Below are 27,031 nucleotides of genomic sequence, written 5' to 3'. Positions count from 1 at the left end.
ACATATGGGGGAGATTGGGGGCTGTTTGTGGGTGTTATGAAGGTCAGTGGTGGGTGTGGAGAGAGGGTACCTACGGATGACATATGGGGGAGATTGGGGGCTGTTTGTGGGTGTTATGAAGGTCAGTGGTGGGTGTGGAGAGAGGGTACCTACGGATGACATATGGGGGAGATTGGGGGCTGTTTGTGGGTGTTATGAAGGTCAGTGGTGGGTGTGGAGAGAGGGTACCTACGGATGACATATGGGGGATATTGGGGGCTGTGTGGGGGTGTTATGATGGTCAGCAGTTGGGGTGTCGACGGTACCTACAGATGACATATGGGGGAAATTGGGGGATGTGTGGGTGTTATGAGGGTCAGCGGTAGGGGGTGGAGACGATACCTACAGATGACATATGGGGGAGAGTGGGGGCTTCTGTGGGCATTACGAGGGTCAGCAGTCGGGGGTGGGGATAGGGTATCTGCAGGTGACATGGGGGGCGGAGTGGGGGCTGCTGCAGAGGGTGAGGAGAGAGGGTACCTACACATTACATGTGGGAGCTGTGTGCTGGTGTTATGAGGGTCAGCGGTGGGGGTGAAGGAGAGGTGAGGGGCAGGTGAGATATGGCGAGACTGGGGGCTGCAGCGGGTGAGATGAGGGTCAGCGGTGGGGGTGAAGGAGAGAGGGGGCCGGCAGATGATAGGGCCCCCCCGGGCTGCTGTGTGTGACTTGAGGTTGGCGGTGCGAGTGGCTCGGAACCCAATAGGATGCTTTGGGTAACATTGGGGTACAGGAGGGGGGCCTGCAGTTCATAGAGGGTCAGCGAAGACGACAACCCCAGGGGCAGCGACTTAAGGGTCAAAGCGGAGGGGCAGCCGTGTCTGGAAGGAGGGCAGAGAGATCAATACAGCCCTCTCTGCCCCTCCTGTATCCCAGTAGCCCTCTCTACCCCTGTCACTGATTTACACTCTCTTAGCCCTCTCCCACCAGCAGTCAGAGTGCCCTCTCTGCTCTCACATCCCCAGCAGCCCTCGGTAATCCTCTCGCCTACAGCAGTACTAGTCCTCTCTCATCCCCGTGTTACCCACCAGCCTGCAGTGTGCCCTCTCTCCTCCTCCTGTCACATGAGGCAGTAGCCCTCTCCCACCAGCCGCCAGTGTGCCCTCTCTCCTCCTCCTGTCACCTGAGGCAGTAGCCCTCTCCCACCAGCCTCCAGTGTGCCCTCCCTCCTCCTCCTGTCACCTGAGGCAGTAGCCCTCTCCCACCAGCCTCCAGTGTGCCCTCCCTCCTCCTCCTGTCACCTGAGGCAGTAGCCCTCTCCCACCAGCCGCTAGTGCACCCTATCTCCTCCTCCTGAGGCAGTAGCCCTCTCCCACCAGCCGCCAGAGTCACCCTCTCTCCTCCTCCTGTCACCTGAGGCAGTAGCCCTCTCCCACCAGCCGCCAGAGTCACCCTCTCTCCTCCTCCTGTCACCTGAGGCAGTAGCCCCCTCCCACCATCCGCCAGCGTAAAGCCACCTCTCCTCCTGTCACCTGAGGAAGTACCCTCTCCCACCAGCCGCTAGTGCACCCCCTCTCCTCTTCCTGAGGGAGTAGACCTCTCCCACCAGCCGCCCGTTTGCTCTCTTTACTCCTCCTGTCACCAGAGGCAGTAGCCCTCTCGCACCAGCCGCTAGTGCACCCTCTTTCCTCCTCCTGAGGCAGAAGCCCTCTCCCACCAGCCGCTAGGGCATCCTCTTTCCTCCTCCTGAGGCAGTAGCCCTCTCGCACCAGCCGCTAGTGCACCCTCTCTCCTCCTCCTGAGGCAGCAGCCCTCTCCCACCAGCCGCCCGTGTCTCTCTCTCCTCCTCCTGTCACCTGAGGCAGTAGCCCTCTCCCACCAGCCGCCAGTGTGCCCTCTCTCTTCCTTCTGTCACGTGAGGCAGTAGCCTTCTCCCACCAGCCGCTAGTGCACCCTTTCTCCTCCTCCTGAGGCAGCAGCCCTCTCCCACCAGCCGCCCGTGTCTCTCCCTGTAGACCCACACATTTCCCAAGCACCCATCGTCTGAAGATGGAAAGTCTGCGCTGCTACTGTAACCTCGGCTTGTGATAACTCTTTCATTACTGGAGCTCACAAGACGCTTCTTTTAATACCCACAAATTAACCTAATCTTTCGGAATATTACGCGCCAAGACTAGAGGGGCTGGATTTAATTAAAAACAAGAACACGGAAATTCAAGATGCCAGTCAGAGCAGCCTTAGCGTTTCCTGCCCCCTGGAGGCCTTCCGCAGACAAACTGGTGGCGACAAAGGATGAAACTCCACAAGAGTCAATTCTGCATCATCAAATCTCTGCCGCCTGAATAGCGCTAAATAACCACGCTTCCAGCAGCTATAACTACGTATGTAGCAGGGAGCCGGGTGAAATGGACATGGCCAGTGATTCCGTACTGCTTTTAGTCGGTTTCTATCTGTTCCTTATTTTTGCAAACAAGGAAACAGAAATACAGAGCGCTTAGTTATCTGCCCAGGATCACACACCGTGGTTAGGTGGAGCAATTCAGATTTTTGTCGATTCTCCTTTCCTTTTTGTAAGGGTTTCAAGGTGGCTGGTCCCATTTGTGATTTCGTTAAGGTATACTGCTATAGGGGTGGAGAGGAAGCAGGAGAAGGGCTCCATTTTACCTACGAAATAATAAAGTCAATGATCATGGCGGTGACGTCAATGAGCATGGCATCGACGGTGGCGTCACTGACCACAGCATCGACAGTGACGACAATGATCACGGCACCGACGGTGACGTCAATGATCATGGTCTCGACGTTGACGGAGGTGACGTCGACGGCGATGACGCAGTGATGAACGTCCACTATGACGAGAGATACGTTTCGTGACAGAAGATGCATCAACAAGAGAAAAAAATAGCAGTCTACGTATTAGAGGAGCATAGCACAGCGAACAAATCCTGTTCACGTCCTCGCCTCCAGCCGAAGGAAACTATTGCCTGATGTGCTAGTCCCATTCCCAAATCAAAGATGTCCAAAATCAAAGACATCTCTTTGGCATGGCTTCCTTTTCGAAAATCGGAAACCATCCTCTTTGAGGTGTTAGTATCTGATAAATTGTTTGGCAGCTCATTTCTGGTCACAAACCACTGATACATTCGTCTCCAAACAGCAGATACGAGGGCGGCGCCGCTCCAGGTCCATTCCGATCTGCAACTCGGACAGGGTCGCAAAACTCTTTATGAATCAGAAATACTCACCGTGCTCGTCTTCAGACCTCCATCATCCACGTTCGAGTGATATTGCTTCTCTCCAGGATGGGCCTGGAGTAGACATGCATTCAGCATACTCCTTTTTCTTTCCAAAGCTGAGGATAAATCACACTCAAGGCACGGACCAAATCTAGCCCCCAAACGCATGACTGGTGGCTTCCACCGCACACACACAGCCCAGACCATATCTAGCCTCCCACACATAACTGGTGACTTCCACTGCACACACAGAGCCTGGACCATATCTAGCCTCCCACACATAACTGGTGACTTCCACTGCACACACAGAGCCTGGACCATATCTGCACCCCCCATATGATGGCTGGTGGCTTCCACCGCACACACACACACAGCCCAGACCATATCTAGCTTCCCACGCATGACTGGTGGCTTCCACTGCACACACAGGGCCTGGACCATATCTAGCCTCCCACACATAACTGGTGACTTCCACTGCACACACAGAGCCTGGACCATATCTAGCCTCCCACACATAACTGGTGACTTCCACTGCACACACAGAGCCTGGACCATATCTGCACCCCCCATATGATGGCTGGTGGCTTCCACCGCACACACACAGCCCAGACCATATCTAGCCTCCCACGCATGACTCGTGGCTTCCACTGCACACGCAGGCCCTGGACCATATCTAGCCCCCACACACATGGCTGGTCGCTTCCACTGCACAGACAGAAGGACGGGACCATACCTAGCCCACCACACATGGCTGCTAACTCCCACTGCACACACAGGGCCTGGACCATATCTAGCCCCCACACATGGCTGCTAACTACCTCACACACAAGACCTGGACCATATCTAGCCCCCACACATGGCTGCTAACTCCCACTGCACACACAGAGCCTGGACCATATCTAGCTTCCCACACATGGCTGGTGGCTTCCACTGCACACACAGGGCCTGGACCATATCTGCCCCCACACCCCCAAACACACATGGCTGGTAGCTTCCACTGCACACACAGGGCCTGGCCCATATCTACCCCAAAACACACATGACTGGTGGCTTCCACTGCACACACAGGGTCCGGACCATATCTGCTCCCACACCCCCAAACACACATGGCTGGTAGCTTCCACTGCACACACAGACAGGACCATATCTAGCCCTCCCACACATGGCTGCTAACTCCCTCACACACAGGGCCTGGACCATACCTAGCCTCCCACACATGACTGGTGGCTTCCACCGCGCACACACAGCCCAGACCATATCTAGCCTCCCACGCATGACTGGCGTCTTCCACTGCACACACAGGGCCTGGACCATATCTACCCTACCACACACGACTGGTGGCTTCCACTGCACACACAGGTCCCTAGCCCATTTCTAGGCTCCTCACACATGGCTGGTGGTTTCCACTGCACACACAATGCTCGGACCATATCTAGCCTCCCACACATAACTGGTGACTTCCACTGCACACACAGAGCCTGGACCATATCTGCACCCCCCATATGATGGCTGGTGGCTTCCACTGCACACAGGGCCTGGACTATATCTAGCCACCCACACAAAACTGGTGGCTGCTACTGCACACAGGGCCTGGACCATATTTAGCCTCCCACACATAACTGGTGACTTCCACTGCACACACAGAGCCTGAACCATATCTGCACCCCCCATATGATGGCGGGTGGCTTCCACTGCACACACAAGGCCTGGACCATATCTAGCCTCCCACGCATGACTGGTGGCTTCCACCGCACACACACAGCCCAGACCATATCTAGCCTCCCACGCATGACTGGTAGCTTCCACTGCACACGCAGGGCCTGGACCATATCTAGCCCCCACACACATGGCTGGTCGCTTCTACTGCACAGACAGAAGGAAGGGACCATACCTAGCCCCCCACACATGGCTGCTAACTCCCACTGCACACACAGGGCCTGGACCATATCTAGCCCCCCACACATGGCTGCTAACTACCTCACACACAAGACCTGGAGCATATTTAGCCCCCCACACATGGCTGCTAACTTCCACTGCACACACAGAGCCTGGACCATATCTAGCTTCCCACACATGGCTGGCGGCTTCCACTGCACACACAGGGCCTGGACCATATATGCCCCCACCCCCCTAAACACACATGGCTGGTAGCGTCCACTGCACACACAGGGCCTGGACCATATCTGCTCCCACACCCCCAAACACACATGGCTGGTAGCTTCCACTGCACACACAGACAGGACCATATCTAGCCCTCCCACACATGGCTGCTAACTCCCTCACACACAGGGCCTGGACCATACCTAGCCACCCATACATGAATGGTGGCTTCCACCGAGCACACACTGCCCAGACCATAGCTAGCCTCCCACGAATGACTGGTGTCTTCCACTGCACACACAGAGCCTGGACCATATTTACCCTACCACACACGACTGGTGGCTTCCACTGCACACACAGGTCCCCAGCCCATTTCTAGGCTCCTCACACATGGCTGGTGGTTTCCACTGCACACACAATGCTCGGACCATATCTAGCCTCCCACACATAACTGGTGACTTCCACTGCACACACAGAGCCTGGACCATATCTGCACCCCCCATAAGATGGCTGGTGGCTTCCACTGCACACAGGGCCTGGACTATATCTAGCCCCCCACACATAACTGGTGGCTGCTACTGCACACAGGGCCTGGACCATATCTAGCCTCCCACACATAACTGATGACTTCCACTGCACACACAGAGCCTGGACCATATCTGCACCCCCCATATGATGGCTGGTGGCTGCTACTGCACACAGGGCCTGGACCATATCTAGCCTCCCACACATAACTGGTGGCTGCTACTGCACACACAGGTCCCCGGCCCATTTCTAGGCCTCTACACATGGCTGGTGGCTTTCACTGCACACACAAGGCTCGGGCCATTTCTAGCCTCCCACACATGACTGTGGTGGCTTCCACCGCACACACAGAAGGCCAGGACCAGATCTAGCCCTCCACACATGCTGCTGACTCCCACTGTACACACAAGGCCCACACCATATCTATCCTCCCACACATGACTGGTGGCTTCCACTGCACACGCAGGTTCCCAGCCCATTTCTACCCTCCCCCCACCCCACACATGGCTGGTGGCTTCCACTGCACACACAGAACGCCAGGGCTGTATCTAGCCCCCTCATCCCCACATGGCTTCCAATGCACATCCAGGGCCCAGGCCATATCTGCCCCCCCCCTCATGAGTGGTGGCTTACACGGCACACACAGGGCATGGGCCATATCTAGACCCCCACATATGGCTAGTGGCTTCCACTGCTCACACCGCTCCCCGTCCCATTAATAGGGCCCCCACACATGACTATTGGCTTCCACTGCACACACAGAAGGCCTGGACCATATCTAGCCCCCCCACACATGGCTGCTGGCTTCTACTGCACACAAGGCTCTGACCATATCTAGCCCCCCACACAATTGGTGGCTTTTACTGCGCACACAGGTCCCCTGCCCATTTCTAGGCCCCCCCACACATGGCTGCTGGCTTCCACTGCACACACAGCAGGCCAGGACCATATCCATCCTCCCACACAAGGCTGGTGGCTTCCACTACACATACAAGGCCCAAACCATATCTACCCCCGTGGCTTCTGCTACACACACGAGGCACGGACTATATCTAGGCCCCCCACACATGGCTGGTGGCTTCCACTGCACACACAAGGCCTGGACCATATCATGGCTGAGGGGCTTCAGCTACACAAACAAGGCACAGACCATATCTGGTGGCTTCCACTGCACACACAAGTGCCCATACCATATGTAGGCCCCCCACACATGGCGGGTGTTGGCTTTCACTGCACACATAGGACTCAGACAATATCTAGGCCCCCACACATGGCTGGCGGCTTCCACTGCACATACAGGGCCAGGACCATATCTAGGTGCCCCCCACACATGGTGGGTGGCTTCCACTGCACACACAGGATCCGGACCATATCTAGCTCCCCCCCCCCACACACACACACAAACACATGGCTGGTGGCTTCCACTGCACACACAAGACATGGGCCATTTTTAGGCCCCCTACACATGGCTGGTGGTTTCCAATGCACACACAGAAGGTCAGAGACATATCTAGCTTCCCAACACACATGGCTTCCACTGCACATACAAGGCCCGGACCATATCTAGCACCCACATCCCACACACAAAAGTCTGGTGGTTTCCACTGCAGAGTATTACTCTACATCCATTTTAGAGTTCAAAGGTTGATTATACAAACACATCTGGGAATTTGCAGTGGGTGTGAAGTAATTACTCATACATTCTGGACAGAACGTCAGCTGCTGGGGTGCATTTGCAAAAGCTCTACAGAAACAATGTTTGTGCTGGTTAGTCCCCAGAAATCCACAAAAAGTTCAACAAGTGGTGGAAAGTGTTGTCCGGGAATATTAGTACCAACCAGACTTGATTTTTGCCCACACGTCTCGCGTATTAGGGCAATCGGCTAAGAGAAGGATGGATCTGCAGGAAAAAGAGACCCCAGTCTACGTCATTTTGTATCTTTTTTTTTTCTTGAAACTTTGGATATATGATTTCATCGTGCATTAAAAATGGCAGACTGAAACACTTGCGACGTTTCCAACCGCAGACATTTTAAACAATGAATCCCAGGCCTCAGTCAGGCGGCTACACTTACATTCTCAGGGGCAATTCAGGATGTGCTTTCGCTTGGAATATATTCTGGGTTGCACGGAGAACGAGAAATGGGTAAGACTTTTTTTTAATATAAAAAAAACTGAATAATGTTAATAGTGTAACCCCCCCCCCCCCCCCCTCTTGCAAGTTGAGAACATGGGCAGGCGGGGGGTGGCCGGTGCAGAAGAGGAGAACCGTTTGACCTCTTTTGAAGATACCAAGCTAATCTTCTCAGTGCATTTTGGCTTGGCGGGTTGTGGTCCATGGTCACTAATTGTGAGATAAGCAAAACTGGCTATTTCGTAAAACAAAGACAGATGCAATATTTTTATAGGTAATTAAGTACAGACCCCATCACTCTGAGTGCCTCACAATCCGGGTGCCAAACATCAAGCAGGAGCAGGGTATTTTGTGGACCACCACCCAGGTGGGAGAGCCACCGCCTCATTACAACAGATACCGTCCATACAACCCCATCTCTACCACTGTCTCTGTGTGCCGAACTCTACAAGAGCTCGCAGGTCCGCCTCTCTTCTCTTCCATCCCGCCACCTGCTCTTTCTGGCACATGAATAACCATGTCCTGGCGTCTGCCACTTACTACCCTCACTGTGAACTGTGCTCTGCCTCCACGTGTCCTCGCGAAACCCTCCGGCTCATCCCATTTTAAACATCTCTTTTTCTCATCTGAGGAAAGGTGCTGGACAGCGTCCAGAGGGACCAGCTGCCGTACTCTGGGTATTTTGATTCTGCTAGAAGCTCCCTCTGAGGAGGAGTACAAGAACATTTTTATTGCAACAAGAAGAACCTCAAACACAAGGTGGTCCACATCGAAAGTTCCAGTGAGCGGGCATGTGAAAGTGTCAAGATTGAGAAGAAGAGAAAAAGAAACATGGAGAAACCGAGGCAGGGAGAGATTACAAACAAAAGTACTCATTTGACCTCGGGCACTTTTAGCAAGTGTCCCCATCTTTAAACATCCACAACCTGTCCCACTGGTCAGATGTACACAAGCTTACATTTCCACCATACTTGAAAAACAGCGAGTAAATTCAATTAGAGTTACAAAATTAGATTATTTCTGATTCAGTGAACCTGGGAGGAGATTTTTGTCCATTTAAATACTGCTGTGATGCACGGAATAGCACACACAGCTTTGTGAATGAGGTTTCTGGGGGAGGTTGTTTGGAATCCAATGCTTTTCTTTTAAATACCTAACCCAGTGGGCGTGGCCTGCAAAGTTGGCCAACAGGATTTGTTCCCGAGAAGCTCCGGTTCCCTCCAACAAAAGTTCTCCAAAACCCTGTTTACGCTGTAGCAAAATAACCACAGGCACAATCAAAGTCACCAAAAGAATTCAGCAACACTGAAATCATCCACAGTTTGGGCCCAATGTCCTACCTACAGCTTCTAAAACTTAAGGGCATGAGTGTGTTCTCTCCTGTGCTTGGAGCAGCCTGCTGGGCCTCTGGAAGCCGCGGTGCAAAGTAGCAGCGTGCCAGGATTCCAATGACGTCAGGGCAGCAGATTCGTCTGGGCAGTAGGCACTATGAAGGAGCAGAGGCTGGTGACAGTGGTGAAGCGTGAGCTAACCCTGGACTTTGCAAAAGCTGAGGAGCTGTTAGGGGCCTAGGGTAAGAGCAGTCAACTGTGGCGGTCTACATGGATATTTGCCCCTCGCCACTAAAAAAGGTGCCCTTTTAGAATGCGCCAGGAAGGGCGGGCCAGGCAGTGGGGCGGGACCGGCCCACTGGGCAGCAGCCTAACTTGATCGCAAACTGGGACCACCAGACCAGAGGCGGCACAGAATTTCTGTGGGGCAAGGCATCCCCGCGAACCTTTCCAGGGCTGCAGGTGGTGGCTTAGGCCACTCACGAAGTGAAACACCCATTGTAAATTATAAGTGCTGGACATCCGCTTTGGACTTCTGGGTGTCTAAGCCGGGATATTGTCAACCATATGGACCTCCTTCGCACTCTAGAACAATGCCTGGGATGTGGAGGCTCAGTCCTCACCTGGTTCTTGTCATAACTATCCAACTGTTCCCAGACTGTGAAAATGGGTAACTCGTTCTCGAGACCAGTGAGCATACATCAAGAGATCCCTCAAGGCTCGATCCACTTCCCAACCCTCTTTAACCCCTACCTAGAATGACCTTAATTATATTATAAGTGGGCAACTGGATAGACACTCCCCCAACCCCCACCCCCAAGACTGGGACAAAACCAGTGGAAACTGAATTGCTGAGCATTATGAGGGTAACTGACATGGCAGACAGATGTGAAAATCATAACACAACCACACAAAAGTACCCATTTCACTCCCACAATCATCATGCATACAGCAGAATTGACTACATATTGGGAATGGCGGAGCACCTTACGGAATCTGGAGACATATCATCCCTAAATATGTTCCTTCTGGACCTCTGACTGTTGGTCCTTATGCTAATGCAGACCAACACCAGACCAAAAATACCAATAAGGTATCTCCGAACTGAAGCTCTAAGAGATCATGCCATTCCGATTGATGCAAAATAATTCTCAGTACATTTCTTTCCACACAATCAGAACACGGCTAGGAGCAGGGTATTGGAGTGGGAATCCTACAGAGTGCACATGACAAGTAGCTGTGTAAAGAATGCAGCTAGAATGCAGACTTTTCGAAAAGGAGACAACTGTTGAGCCTAGAGAAAGCAGAACTGCTAGATCCAGGAGAATGCAACATCTGGTGGACTCCAAAAGACAACCTGAGAAAACAAGGTCTAAATCAGGTAACTATAAACATATCCAGTAGGCTTTATAAGAGGAGAAAATAAAACAGGATGAACAATGGCCTGGTTACTAACACTAACACACACACTAACACACACACACACACACACACACTCTCTCTCTCTCTCTCTCTCTCTCTCTCTCTCTCTTTCTTTCTCTCTCTCTCTCTCTCTCTCTTCCTCTCTCTCTCTCTATATATATATATATATCTCAAGGGGGCTCTGATGTTGTCACCAGGGTGTGGATCACCAAGAGATGTAGGGAAAACCTACAGAACAAATACACAAAGACAGTGGTAATATCAAAGACGGAAACTATAGAATATTTAAATGAGGTAAGACTCCCAAAGCTGTCTGGAGATCCGAAGGGAAACTTGGGGCAATACTTTCAGAGATGCAAAAGAAGAAAAATCTAGGAACAGGTGGTTCACCTGCTGACTTATACCAATTAACACGAGAGCTGATAGTAAATAAAACATTAGGGGTTTTCGAAGAAAAGTGTGGGGATGAGACGGCTGCCTCCGCCTTAAGAAAAGCACCGACCATACTGATCCCGGAAGCGGATAGAGATCGACTCAGCATTGTCGTATTGGATGCTAATGATGCTGAATGCAGATGTGAATTTACCCAGCAAAGATTTAGCAAACAAAGGGCCAGATGTATCAAAAAGTTTTACCCATTCTGTGTCTTTGGGAAAATGCTTTTGTACATATGTCCCAAAATCCTGAAAGTAATACTTATTCTTGTCCATGAGGACCCAACAGGCTTTACTCCAGGTAGAAGTACCACGCACAGCATCAGAAGACTAGCACATGTTATCATTACCGACCTCGGGCAACGAATAGGCTCTGGCAGCATTAGACATAGAACGCGCATTTGATAGTATGTGCTGAGACTTTATCTGGCTTTTAATTGGAAAAATGTGATTTGGTCGTTTTCTTTTCAGCTGGGCCAAACTATTAGATGCTGAATCAACAGCGAGTTGGATCTCGGACAGCTGGACACCAGCAAGGCACTAGGCAGGGTTGGCTGTTGTCCCCCACGTTGCTCACCCCGGCCTTGGAAGATGCGAACAACATTGGCACGGTGGGTATACAAACAGACATTAGAAAGCACAGTGTAGCTATACACAGGTGACATGCCGGTCTGCTTTGAGGACCCACTACATTCTCTCCCTCTCATCCTCACAGAGCCAGCGAAATTTGGAAAAGTCTCTGGATAGGGCTAGTCTCTCCCAGATCTGAGTATAACCTGGGAAACAAACATTTTATATACCTGTGGATACAGGTTGCAAACAACGAAGTAGCCCAGTATGTACCCAATGTGGGGAGGGTACTAACAGAGCTTACTAGATGTTTGGAAGACATTACCCATGTCCACCATGGCACAAAAACGTCTAATGAATATGTTCTTCCTCCTACAGTGCCTTTACATTTTGCAAAAATCTATGTGCCTACACCTCTCACCTTGTTTGAGAATCATATAGACTGATCTCAGGCTGGGCAGGGAAGAGTAGCCAGGCCAACTTAGCAACACTGATACTCCCTTAGTTGGGGGTGGGGGACTGGGCCTCCCAAACCTATTTCTGTACTATGCTGCGATACGACTACAGCACACGGCGCACTGGTTTGGCAATGGCAAAAATTGGGAAAAGAACCTCCTTGCTGGTACATCCCTGCAAACACCATTTCTGAGGAATTCATGATGGGAAACAATATGTAAAAAATCAATCTATATCAGGGTCAGACAGGTTAGAAGAATATAGAAAAAATAGTCACACAGATACGCAAGAGGCCTCCATTCACTATAAATATCCCATTTTGGTCTATTAAGCCTTTAAAGGATATCAATAAAGAGATGTCAATAGCTAGATGGAGAGAATGTGGCTGTCAGACATTGCAAGACTTAGGCCCTCATTATGACTTCGGTGGTGTTTTTCAAAGACCGCTGAAGTCGCGGGCGCCAACATTCTGCCAGTGCTGGTGGTATGTTTGGCGCCCTATTATGAGTTTTCCACTGTGCCAGCGGACGGAAACAGCGTTTCCACCCACTGGCCCAGCAGAAAACTCACCACAACATTGAAGCCGGGTCGTAATCGAGCAGGCGGCAATGTTGAGGTGCGTCGGATGCAGCAGCACCCGTCGCACATTCTACTGCCCGTAATTCCGCCCCCGAGACTCCCATACCACCAGCCTGTCCTTGGCGGTGTTTATCGCCATGGACAGGCTGGTGGATTATGACCACCGGGACCATCAGGCTGCAGGCAGCCTGGCGGTTTTGGCGATATTACCATTGCGGCTCCGCCACGGACATAATGCGGCATTAAGTACCACTAGACTGTTGGCGGTACTACAGCCACATTACCGCCTCCCGCCGGGGACATAATGACCCCCTTATTCCTGAATAACAAGATTTCTGATGTTTGAACAGGCACAGGACTGGGTTGGGTTTTAGCTGGGCCCAGGCCAGTTCCTCTAATATGCAAAGATGGCTCGCACCACCAGGGAGATTTGGACTACTTCTCCAGAAGCACCTCCGGAAACAAAGAGAATGTCCGGAATACTAAACTCAGAGGGTACAACACTCAGCACTGAGACAGGATAGGAAGGGGGATACAGAACAGATGTGAACGAAATGGTCATGTAGCTGTCCAGAGCCCCTGAATGAGGCTGAATACATGAAAGCTTGTGCACAGCCCTCACCCAATACATGTTTAAAGTGATCCAGTTTCACTACCTACAGCAAACTTATAATAACCCCGAAAAAGTAGAATGTGATGAGGAGTATTAGGCACTGATTTCCTTCACATGGTATGGGTCTGTTGCGGGGTGGCCTAATTGTGGGAAATAAGTAGTGGAATGGTTATATATGGCGAAAGGTTCCCTATCAACAGGAAGCTTAAATCAATGCTTACCAGGGCTATTCCCCACGCAGAAAAATGACACAAAAAATAAGACTTTGGGTCTTTGGGCATGTCCTAGCAAAACACAACTAGCTATATACTGGGTAAGCCCTAAACAGTGGATTAAGGGACATATGTGAGCAGGCAATAGTCGAGAAATACCATATGGAGATCTCAAGGAAGAATGAAAAATCTGGCTGACCAGGCCGAGATGTTGGTTAAACTGGGGTCCCCCTTCCACCCAGCAATAGGCCACCTTGAGAAAGGCATATGCAAAACATTGTCGATATAGTACAAAACTGTATAGGAAGGACACAGGAAAATAGAGGCTGGATTTAAAATTATAAGGAAGGCATATCTTAAATGATGCTGTAAAAATGACTTATAGTGAGCTGACACGTACTCGCGTTTTTATACACTGCTATGAAAAATTAAAAAATAGTTTAAAAAAGAACCAAACGGAGGAGTGAAGCCCAGGCTTTAAGATTGAAAGGGATGTAACCGCCACTAGAGAACTCTCCTCCCTCAAATGGACCAATTAGGGTGTATTCTCAGTAGGCCACACCCTCAAAGAGAGAACTGGAAATGAGAGACTGTGAATACCATGTTTCTAGATAATTCCAATGGGTCAAAGGTTGCCTAACTTGTATTATTAATGGAAGCAGCTTGCTCTCAGGTGGCCATTTTACATTTACGTGTAAATAAGCAGATAGTAATCAGTTTCTCCTCATGTCCATGTACTCAAGTTGTTTGTCACTATGAACATCCCCCATCCTACTTTTGTACATTTCCACTGTCTGAGTTCCCAGTGTCTGAGTCTACAATGTTTCCCCTTGTTTGCCATGAATAGCTCTTTGTGTTCCAATGTATACCACTTTCTATATCTTCCCATGTCCATGTTTCCATATAAATCCGTGACTCCTCAGTTTTTTCCCAGTGGCCGTGTCTCACGAGTGTCGCTCTCTCCTCGTGTTTCCAAGCCTCAATGTCTTCCTTTTAAGGTCGAACCTACCAGACCGTGTTGACCTGTTTTAGTGTCTCAGCGCAGGTGTTACTATATTTTAAAATTTTGTCCATGAGCTACAAAGATGTGTTTGTGTATGTGTGTGCGCATGTGTGTGTGGGCATTCGCAGACATGTTTAAATGTGGAGTCACAAGGTGCTAGTAGGTGTGGATGCAATTACAGTGGCATATGATGTACAGGATATCAGAGACAGGGCCAATGAGAGCTTATGCAGCACAACTACCAGCAAGAGGACCTGCTGGGCTAGTGCCAGTGGGTACACAAAGTTCTGTTGACGTTGTGCATGCTGTGGAGGTGCAGTGCAGGACTTAGGAAGTGCTGTGGCGGTGGTGGTCCCAGGGGCTGCCGGTGCAGCCCCTGGTACAGGTGTAAGTGCAGTGATGGGTGAGCTCCTAATAGCAGCTTCCTTTATCATACATTAAGATGTTTATACCTGCGGCTTGTGCTGCTGATACCCGACACATGAAGCCGATGTATTAGGGACTTTCGATCTGCAACTCACTGAAGATGCAGAATCAAATGACACGTTGAGCTGCAGAGCCACCAGCCCCTTGCACACAATGTCGAAAAAACCTGTCTGCAAAAACTAACCAACTTTGGCTGTAGGAAACCCAGCAAAAAAGACTATCTATCAAGTTTCTCAGCAGGTTAGATCCTGTTGAAGCTACAACTCAGTTGCACGCAATGGCGGAGCTTCGGTACGAATAGCTTGCAGTGTCAAATGGACTGTCTACAAACCCACCCTGTTGTGACTTCAGACTGTGCTTTAATTCAGGAGACAAGAGAAGCAGCACCAGAATATTTACGAGACTAGACTGAACCTGGCCTCACATCTCTTACCTTGGTACACTGTTCAATGAGAATCTCCACCACAATGTTTTGGAACTTGATGTTCATCATGGCTGCCACTGTGTCTTCCTGCGCCCTCAGGAGTGTTGGTCCAAAGATAACCGCCATGTTGGAAGGTGACATCAAGTTCTCCTGACTGCGCTCGCAGACCCTGTGTGAAGGGAAGGAAGAATGGGAGGAACAGAGCAGTGGAGAGAAGCATGCAAGGACAACAACAGCAGAGAACGGAGAAGGCCCAACACGTCAACAAGTGGATAAAAGGAAAGGAAGTAAGAGAATGCAGACAGGGAAAAAAAAAGATACAAATATGAAACTTGCCTATCATCAAAACAATTCTAACTAAACAAAAGTCTCTGTTGATCTTTCAAATTAAGCATGTAATGAAACTGCAAAGTTTGAAATACATTCAAAAGTTCCCCCAAACAGAGATCGTATGGGATGAGCCTCCCATCCTGTCCTGGGACGCCGAGCATGAGGCGTGAACACTACAAAGCTAACATCGTCTATTATATTGTATCGGACATCACTGAAATCAGTTGCAGGACAGCCTCATTGAGCACCCCGAGTGTAGACAATCTGACCCCACATCGCTAACCTCTTTTTGGTTTACTAGTTCGATCCAGTCTCTTTCGCTATAAATTAGATTTATCGTTCTATCTACCCTTCCTACTTCTGAACTTTAATTGAGCGCACATGAATGGTTTTCATCTTCTATAAATTATATGTTTGCTGGTTTTCATGGTATTCATGGTGGTACTTCTCACACTTTGCTATTTTGTCCTTCAGCCAGCCTTAGAATCCAAAGGAACTTTGGAATGTTAGGCTGGAGGTCAACCATTAGGCAATGGCACTCACACTATAGTGCTCTAGTACTTTGACTAATGTATCTAAAAGTTATTTCATTGTTTGATTGTGTTTAATAGTTTTGTACCTTGAGTCTCTTAAAGATCTTTTTTGAAAAATGTTTTTTTTTTGTTGCACAATCCATTATTCTTGAAGCGATTAATAGTACTTCTTGGAGGCCAATATATTTCTTTTACCACTTCCACCTCACATTTTAAATGTTAAATGACATTTGGTTTTCTGTGACCCATTTCCAATTCTAATGTGGGGTACACTAAAGTTTGCATGCATCATCATTGTCATTTTTATATTGACTCCAACCAGATACTCTACCCAAGCATGCTACACTTTGATATAACCCTCACCTTTAAACTTTCATTTTAGTCATTCGAAAAGACTTGTTTAATTTTTCACATTACTCTATAACATAAGTGTATTGTTACGTCTCAGGTGTACTCACCGATGGACAACTGTCCCATTTAAGAATCCAAAATAAGACTCTTTCTATCGCAACTGAAACTAAGTTGCTCCCGTCGACATCAGACCGATGAAAGTGTCCAAGAAGTTGGTAGTTCATTTTTGTTGTTCATCAAGTGCGCAGGCTCAACAAGCTCTCCGACTCAGTGCTCCTTGGTAGTAAGAATAATAGCTCTGCAGCTTGAGCTCTGTCATTGCACTGCAGCAGGTGGATCTATAACTGGTTAATGGAAAGATGGATGCCACAAGTTTTGCTAGAAGGCAGCTGCCTGCTTGAGTTTGCAAGTGATCTGCAAGTTGGCCACTGGTCAGCGATTCACAGAATCAATAGGGTTCGGCTGCAGAGGAGACCCGATGATAGATTGGATCCTTTGGGGCAAAAGTGGCACTGATGGATTTGGCAGCATCTAAGACCATACCTGGAGAAAGAGCCATCCACTGAGTGGGGGCCTTGAGGTGGAGTCGCGGTGAAGCTGCAGAGGTGTGATGCTTTGGAGCACTACCAAAGGACATCAGCAATAAATCAAATGGAGAAAGGGAGATGCAGAAGCGGTGGATGGATCAAGGAGGACAGGCCTGACTTGATGGTGTTTTAAGAATGCTGCGAAAATCAGCAAACCTGCTGAAGACTCAAACAGATGAGGAACTGAGGTAACTGCACTCAGGCAAAATTCAGACAAGAAGAAGGCTAATTCCTAGGTGAACCAAGGTAACCAAGAAACTCTAAGCCATAATAACAACATGATAGAGGGAAAATTCACCTAAAATCAGTTTTTTTAAAACCTTCAATAAATACTACATAGTTACAGGTACAAAAAACTTGGAGAAAGTCTGGGAAATCCGAGTATGCAAAACTTGTATGTATCACAGTGCAGCGTGTTTGCCGAAGGGGCTCAGGGCACTTAGACTTGAGCCTGATGGGAGGAAAATAGAAAAATACACTGAAAAATGGTACAATGCACAGATGGTCCGAGCTAGGAAAAGACAACATGGGGATGAAGCATGGAGCTCCCTAAACAATGAGAATGTCTGAGGATGAGGCATGATAGAGAGGCCAATGTTTACACAAGGAGCGTTATCAAAACCAAGACGAATTCTATTGAAGAAAAAGTCAAGAGATTTCACTGGATCAGGTCCACACCAAAACTAACATAGGTGCAAAAGTGGGCAAGGGGACAAAGACCTGCACAACAGAAGGAACACATAAAGAATAATTATTAAATACAGATCCTCCACTGTATAGTGAGGAAATTGCCACCGGAAGAGAATCCCCCATTTTTTTCAATACATTGAAAATACCAAATGCATGTACAAATATCAAGCACTGTACAAAATCTACAGAAATACATCAATTGGCAAGGTGCAGGCTGGGCACCCTGATACTCTGAAAACAAAGAATTAACACTATTTGGTAAGGGAAACAGGAACATGGAAACTCCTGCACATGATAAGTTCAAACAGCTTACATTAGAGATGCTTTGTGAAACAGACCAATGCTTGATGGAAGAGATTAACTACTTGACAGGGAGCAGAGAGGAAGGAAAAGAGGTCCAGAGAACTCAGTGAAGAACTGACCCAAAATAAGAAACACAAATAACAAATTCACTGGTAGAGATATATAAACTTCTCTCCAACCCCACAGACATTGAAAAAGAGGGCCTGAACTGTTTGCCTCAAAGTTATAGCCTCCAAAATGATCACAGACAGGAACTATTGCTAAGAAAATGGAAGTAAGACACAAACAAAGCAAAATAGGGATTCAGAGCATGACTGAAACAGCAGAAACATTTGACTGTGGGAACAGAATGCAGCACCAGGGTTGAGGCCACATTTGAACAGCAGATCATAAGGAACTTAAAAAATGTGCGGAGGCAGATCCAACTCTCAATTTAAAGGCAATTACCATAAAGAAGGCACCATATGAAAACCTGTATCGAAGATGGCCACCACTTCTCCATCTCAGACTAAAGAAAAATACTGGCCAATCAGAATTAGAAAAGCAGAATTCCATAAGTAGGGCTAAAATGGCCCTTCAAAGTGCCAGAGGGGGAGGAATGACTACAATAATGAATTGAAAAAACGATTGCTGAAGCTCAACTTAAGCACTATGTTCATACCTGCTCAAAGAAAGATCAAAGTGCCCTGTGCTAGAGCAATCCACTCTGGTATCTAATGTCCTGCCTAAGCAGTCAGCAGTGCCCATCCCAAAAGAAATAACATACTTCACTGCATCTTGCCCATCCTGGATGATCTAACCTAAACTGAAACGAAATTCACCAGAGACTGTCACAAAGACTTCTCTGACCACATCCAACAATGCATGCAAGTATGTTCCTAAAAGGTAGCTGGCATTAACAGAACGAAAGGCGAGACTGGCAGAAGAAAACATTAGCTTTTTAAATAGTTCCATATATTCGGATTCCATGTAAGGTGGAGTTGTAAGAAATTAGTTCAGGTTCCTCAGTCTTGTAGAGCCTGGGACAATCAGGCTTTTAGGAGTAGGATGTCAAATACAGGACTTCAGGGTCTCCTGCAGTAGGTATGTGGCATCTAGGAATTTGCCTATTTAGCCGGGGACAAGAGCAAGGTCTGTCCCAGGTGCCCACTGATGGGTCAATGAAAGCTTCGTTACAAGGGAAGAAGCAGTTGCACAGATGCCTGTTGAGGCTACAGAACATCCATCAGCACCTTAGTCTTGACCTCAATGGATGGTAGCTGCATGTCTAAAACTTTGGCGGCACGTCAGATGCCCACAGAAAAAGCTGATTCCTTTGTTCAGGAGTAGATAGTTGGGTAACTCAACTGAGTGTCGGGTAAGTGTCCATTCCACTGGGCTCCTGCAAATCCATATATAGATTAACATCATCATAATATTGACATCATCTCCATTGCCACCTTAAAGGCTATGCTGGCTTTAGTTTGCAGGGGGTAAAGCCCTGTCTGGGTCTGAATGAGGTTGGACTTCGGGGTCAAGGTGGATATGTTTCACAGTCAGACACAATAATTGGGTCCACCTTCGGCATTGGTGGTGTTGGGGCCAGTGTTGACATGGCATGGGTGGTGGTGCTGGGCTGAAGTCAGTTTGGGCATCTGCCCGGAGTCGGGGCGGACCCCATAGCGAGGTCAAAAAGCACAAACTGTGCTGAGGACAGACCTGCCAAAGGTAATCCAACTAGAGGCCTCCTCTGATATATGCGGTCCAAAGGCGGGCCAAAGGAAGCCAGAAAGGTGCCAAATATATGTAGCATCGCTTTTTTGAAAGCATTTATCTGCTGTGACGTTGCTAATGGACCAAGAAACTTGGAGTGCATCAGTTGGTGAATTGGCTACTCAGAAGGAGACCGGGGCAGAAATCAAGAGGCATCTTGATGTCTGCATGATTTCTCTGGATGAGAGTGGTGGAACGGGGAGGAATCCCGCTTCGACTTCTGGCTATTATTTTTCATCAACTTACCTGAGGACTTTGAATGGGACAAAGCTCTGCCGCGTTAGTGGCCTCAAGAGAGGGGCCCATACCCTTGACTGCAACTGGGACTTACATGCCTTACCTCGATGTTCGGAAATGTAGTTTGGCTTTGCGGTCTCATATCTCCTTGGGGTTCATTTGGGCACGGTCATTGGAAGCCTTGGAGATTTGTGATGATCCTAGACACCAGAGGCATACCTTGTGGGAACCTCTTGCAGACATCTACTTGTGATAGCCCATACAGGGCTTAAACCATGTACTTTTAGAGAGACTAGTTCCCTTGCATACTGTATAAGAATTTGTAGAAAAAACATTTCATCAGAAACCAGAAAAAAAGTTTGGGAGCAAGCAACGGATCCACGTCCGAAGATGTGGAAAGAAAGGAACTGATGTCAGCACTCAGGGGTGGTGCTTAAATGCGCCGTCAATATCACTTTGGGAGCGGGATGAAGCTGACACAGAGCTGCGTGACGCCACCTGCTGGTTTGTGGGAACAAAGCTGAAAAAAGTCTCAGCATACAGTCTGGTGCGTGGAGGTATTCACAAGGCGAGGAATCTGTGGTTAGAAGTATCCATCAGAAAATGTGAAATGTCATGCATTTGTAAAGAGTTAAAGATAAGGCTTAAAGAATGTAAAGTTGATCGTTTGGGCTCCAGGTAACAACAAAGAGGTTGCAACTGACACCTCTAACTATAAAGTGCATTCCTATCTATCATTGTCCATATATTCCATACGCCTGCACTGGTGGTGTGTCTGATATATATGATATTAAATGAAAGTTGTAATGCAGTGCTTGCGCCACCTATGAACACTGTGGTAAACAAAAAAGTGATGGTTGGAAGGCTTTAGTTAATGGCAGCAGCCACTGGGAACTACTCTGGCCGCATTTCAGGCCATTTTGTTTTTTCTGCTTGCCATGCTACTCTAGACAGTAACCAGCCATATGCAAATCAGCCTTGCTCCTGTTCCAATACCAGCTTCCCCATGAATTGGAACACAAGCAACTGCAGACAGGTTTCCACCTATTTGGGACTACTCAGTGGAGTGGCTGCTTCAGTCTTAAGGCACAGATAGCAGGGGTTCAAAGTTTGGGCATACCTGTCACACCCAGGACATTGCAATGAGGAAAACAAAAAAGTGATGGATGGAATATTGTCTCATTTTCATTAAGAGAACGCCTGCAATCTTCATGATGAATATTTTTAGATAGAGTGTAAAGACAATGTTCAGTTTCCTGTAGTCTTCTCCTCTTCAATTTTCACTGGCATAACAAATATTAAATGTCAGAAGTGAAGGGAAAGATTACCTGACTAGATGCCGTATGAGAAGCTCGAGCATCTCCCGATTCTTTTCAGGTATTTTATAAACCAGAGAATGAATGGCTCCAAGACGGTAATCCAGGTTCTCGGATTCTAAGAAGTAAAAGCAAATGAGAACTCTCAGAATTGTGACTATTACAGAAACCTGCAGCCAGCTGAAGTGTGCTGGAGTCAGGCAGCATTATGCACTCAATACATCAGAGCACTACTTAGTGATGCCAAAGGAGACTCCCGTAACAGAATCAGTGATTGTGTGAGACATCACATAGATAGATCTATGTCATTATGGCAACTATAGAAGCTAAGAAATAGTTATGCAAAAACTACCTTAAAGACTAACACAAATTTTGCTTGATATTACATGGTCTGTTATTACAGCCTGGTAATAATTAATTCACTCTTGGGAAAAAAGTATTCTCTTTTGCTTTCACTCAAAATAACACTAGTCCTATTCCTTATCCTAACTCTAACCATAATACTATCCACAAACCTAATAGTTACCTGATACCTAAAGTTAACATTAACCCTAAACATGACCCTAATCCTAAAGCTAACCCTAATGCTGACTCTAATTGCATCCCTAAACCTAACACTTACATTAACCCTAACTGTGACCCCCAATACTAGATCTAATCCTAATTCTAATACAGACCGCATCACTAAACCTAACTCTAATTCTAACCGTAACTCTATATTTAAACGAATTGCTAAACCTAGCAATGATCTTAAATCTAATGCTAACACTAATCTTAACGCACACTCTAAACCTAATAATATGCCAAACCCTAACCCGAAACCTTGCAATTCACTTACACTATCCTAAGTAACCCGGACTCTGACACTATCCCTAACCTCAAATATCTCTCTTCCACATCCTACTAGGACCCTAATCCCATCAATAATCCCACAGGCAACCTAAGAAATAAATTACTTACCTGTAACTGTAGTTCTCCAGTATTGGAAACTTTCATAGATTCACATGCTTGAATCCTTCCCCATCGCCGAGATGGGAGTCCCCGGTGTTATAAAAAAAATATCATTGTCCAATGTAGTAATCCATTACAAACCCTAAATTCATTCTCAAAGTCCCGTCGGACTTTCATCTCAATGAACCGATAATATTGAAATCATTCTTCCCTAATCCGCAAACAGCAACAGAACGATCTCTTCATTCATTAGATATAAGCAGATGTCTAAAGTTCTATCTGGATAGAACGAAGTCTTTCGTAAATCAAACCAGCTTTTCCTAGCCTACAGTAACCCTAGAAAGGGATTCCCAGTTACTGAGCAAACCACTGCTCACTGGATTACATCACCAATCATCCTCTGCCATAAGAACGCCAGTCTGCCTTTGGACTCCAAGGTACACGCACATTCCACCATATCAGTATCCACCTCCTGTGCGTTGTTTTCAGGAATTTCACTTCCGGACATCTGCCGGGCTGCAACGTGGAAGAGCGGCCACACTTTCGTGAGACACTACTGCTTGGACATTGAAACAAGTAGAGATGCAGCGGTTGGTCAAGCAGTCCTTAGACATCTGTTCCAGTGAAGGTGAGCCACTTAACGTCACCCGCCATCCGCTTTATTTCTATATCTTTGTCTATGTATACACATTTTCAATAGTTGCCCTGTAGATCAGTTTTCTTATTCATAGCATGGTTTCACGAAATCAAGCATATCTCTCTTCATTGTACAATGTATGTGTGTATATATATATATATATATATATAAATATACATATGGATATATGTATATATATATATATATATAGTGCTTGTTACTGCTTGCTATTCTGATTCAAGCATGTGAATCTATGAAAGTTCCAATACTGGAGTAAGAAATATGTTACTTACCTATAACTGTAATTCTCCAGCATTGGAAGTTTCCATAGATTCACATGCAACCCACCCGTCTCCCCTTCATACTCTCAGTGTTACCTATAATTCAGCATTACTGCTTGGAAAATCTAAGGGAAGGAAGCGCCTCACAGGAGGGTTCTAGGGGGTGGAGTGATCTGACTGGTGAATCTGAAGTTTGGACCTTTTTTCTAAAACGACTGTGATATGTTACTAATCTGAACAATTTATGCATGTAATGTATTACTACACTGGAGAATGATATTTTTTTTAATAACACCGGGTACTCCCATCTCGACGACGGGGAAGAATTCAAGCATGTGAACCTATGAAAGTTCCAATACTGGAGTAAACATATCTATTCCTTGTCCAAACCACAGTCCCAATCCACACCTTAACCATTTTTAAACCATTTCCTCTTTTTATAAATGGCATTGAACTAAAAGAATAAGTTACTTACCTTCGGTAACGCTTTTTCTGTTGGATACAGTAACTACCTGTGGATTCCTCACATAAGGAATTCTCCCCACGCGCCAGCCCTCGACGGAAATTTCTTCTAGCTCTGCACGTCGACGATGACGTCACAATCGCCCGACTCCACGCGACGCCACATGACGTCATCCAGGCAATAAGAAGCCCTCGTCGACGTGCAGACGTCAGTTATCACCATTTTTTTACATGCCATAGAGGCGAACAGGTTAAACTTAAAGAGTACACATTCATCCAGAATAGATGAAAATAAAACATTTAATATAGAATTCAATATAAATTACAGTTATGAATGCCCAATTCGAGAGAGAAATAAATATATATGTATAATTCCAGTCCAAAATATCCTTTTCACTATCTTAATTTGCAAAGGAAAAGTATATACAATGAATACAACTAAATGCATGAAACAACTATATACATATATATACAAGATCAAGGATGCACACCCAAAGAGATCTTGGCTTGACCAGTCAGGCAACGGGGAGGCGGGTGGGAACGTGAGGAATCCACAGGTAGTTACAGTATCCACCAGAAAAAGCGTTACCGAAGGTAAGTAACATTCTTCTGATGGATACACCTACCTGTGGATTCCTCACCTAAAGAATAGAGTCCCCAAGCAGTATAACCTCCGGTGGCGGGTGCCCGAATGGTCAAACCAAGAAATCTTGGAGCACCGAGCGAGTAAAATGGCCATCCCTCCTAACCTCAGAGTCCAAACAGTAATGTTTGGCAAAAGTATGGAGGGACGCCCAATTCGCCGCCCTGCAGATGTCAGCCACAGGAACACCTCTAGCCAAAGCTGATGAAGCTGCTTTGGCTCTGGTGGAATGGGCACGAAGCCCCACAGGTGGATCCCTCTTCGCCAAAGAATAGCAGATCTTAATACATAGAATGACCCACCTGGATAGCGTTCTCTTGTGGACCGCTCTACCTTTCCTCTTCCCCACGTATCCAACGAAGAGCTGTTCATCCTGCCTGAACTCTTTCATCCTGGCGACGTAGAAGCTCAGAGCTCTTCGTGGATCCAGCCGGTGGCATGAGGCATCCATGAGGCATCCAAGGAGCCTCTCTTCCTCCTTGGATGGGTGAGGTGGAGGGTAAAAGGAAGAGAGTGTAATCGACTGCCCCAGGTGAAAGGGTGTAACAACCTTCGGTAGGAAAGCCGCCTTGGTCCTCAACACCACTTTGTCCTTAAAGAAAGAAAGGTATAGGGTTTCCACAGAGAGAGCCTGAAGCTCGCTAACCCTTCTGGCAGATGTTATGGCCACCAGGAAAACAGTTTTGAATACTAGGTACCGTAAAGAACAAGAGTGCATTGGTTCGAACGGAGCCCCCATAAGAAAAGTTAAGACTAAGTTAAGGTCCCAATGAGGCATAACGAATGGCGTGGGTGGATACCTATTGGTGAGTCCCTTTAGAAACTTTAAAACAATTGGTGATTTAAAGAAGGATGGTTGATCAGGAAGGCACAGAAAAGCAGATAGTGCGGACAGATAACCTTTAACAGTGGCAATTGCAAAACCTTTCTGTGCCAGATGGAGTGCAAATGACAAAATGTCAGATAAACCAGCTTTTAAAGGATCTAAACTATTCTCTCCACACCAGCTTGTAAATTTAGCCCAACAATTAGCATAGATTGACTTGGTGGAGTGTCGCCTGCCCGATAAAATAACTTCCACCACATTTGGAGGGAGAGCAAAGGAACTCAGATTGCCCCGTTCAATCTCCAGGCATGAAGATGCAGGCTCTGGAGGTGGGGGTGTAGAATCTGCCCCTGCAATTGCGAGAGGAGGTCCACCCTGCAAGGGAGACGGAGCGGAGGGCACAGAGAGAGTTGGAGTAGGTCCGAATACCATACCCTTCTCGGCCAATCCGGAGCTATTAGGATGACGTGAGCTCAGTCTTGGCAGATCTTCCTGAGAACTCGAGGAATCAAGGGTATGGGGGAAACGCGTAAAGTAACTGACCCTTCCAGGATATCTGAAACGCATCCCCCAAAGCTCCTTGCACCGGATACTGGAGGCTGCAAAATAGCGGGCACTGCACATTCTCTTGAGTGGCAAACAGATCTATTTGCAGATATCCCCACATCCTGAAGATAGACAGAACTAGATCTGGATGAAGACGCCACTCGTGGTCGACCGAGCTGCGACGACTGAGAATGTCTGTACGCACGTTCAGGACTCCGGCCAAGTGATGTGCAATCAAGCAGATCTTGTGGTCCTGAAGCCAGGACCAGAGACGAAGAGCTTCTCTGCAGAGAAGATACGACCCCACTCCTCCCTGTTTGTTTATATACCACATTGCGGTCGTGTTGTCCGTTAGAACTTGGATTGACTGACCACGAATGGAAGGGAGGAGGGCCTTGAGTGCCAGACGTACTGCCCGCAACTCTAACAGATTGATATGTAACTTCTGTTCCCCTGGAGACCAAAGGCCCTTGATCTCCAGGTCCCCGAGATGAGCTCCCCACCCTAGAGTGGAAGCATCCGTTACCACCGTGGCCACTGGAGGAGGCAGCGAGAACGGCCTTCCTTGAGACAGGTTGTCGACCGCTGCCCACCATTGAAGATCCACTGCAGTGTCTCTAGAGATCTTTATCAAATCTTCGAGATCCCCTTTGTGCTGAAACCACTGCTTGCGGACGCACCACTGAAGAGCCCTCATGTGCCAGCGTGCATGAGTGACCAACAGTATGCAAGAAGCGAACAGACCGAGCAGTCGAAGGACCTTGAGGACTGGAACTACCGCTCCATTTTGAAACATTGGAATCAATGCCTGAATATCCTGGACCCGCTGGGTTGGAGGAAAGGCCCGATTCAATGTTGTGTCCAATACTGCCCCTATGAACAGGAGGCGTTGAGAGGGCTCCGGGTGAGATTTGGGTACATTGACTGAAAAACCCAGGTTGTACAACAATTGAGTCGTCGACTGGAGATGGCATCGCACAAGCTCCTGAGTTTTGGCCTTGATCAACCAATCGTCCAGATAGGGAAACACAGCTATCCCCCTTCTTCTGAGCTCTGCTGCTACCACCGCCATCACCTTTGTGAAGACTCGAGGTGCTGAAGTAAGACCAAAAGGGAGGACCGCAAACTGATAATGCTGCGAT

General features: G+C 47.8%; 1 protein-coding gene across 2 annotated transcripts in view; it reads right to left on the bottom strand.

The window, feature by feature from the left end:
• Positions 1-27,031, bottom strand: part of OPHN1 (oligophrenin 1) — a 449,584-nt gene that overhangs the window by 76,256 nt on the left and 346,297 nt on the right. For both annotated transcript variants that reach the window (XR_011199075.1, XM_069210164.1), the window contains exons 17-18: positions 21,556-21,661; positions 15,454-15,613 (exon numbers count right to left, since the gene is read on the bottom strand). Coding sequence is in view for 1 of the 2 variants with exons in the window: in XM_069210164.1 (XP_069066265.1) it covers positions 15,454-15,613; positions 21,556-21,661 (266 nt within the window). In the remaining variant the exon portion in view is untranslated. The remainder of the gene's footprint in view (positions 1-15,453; positions 15,614-21,555; positions 21,662-27,031) is intronic.

This window comes from Pleurodeles waltl, chromosome 2_1, assembly GCF_031143425.1.
Source record: "Pleurodeles waltl isolate 20211129_DDA chromosome 2_1, aPleWal1.hap1.20221129, whole genome shotgun sequence".
NCBI lineage: Eukaryota > Metazoa > Chordata > Amphibia > Caudata > Salamandridae > Pleurodeles > Pleurodeles waltl.
This window is presented reverse-complemented; position numbering and strand designations above follow the sequence as displayed.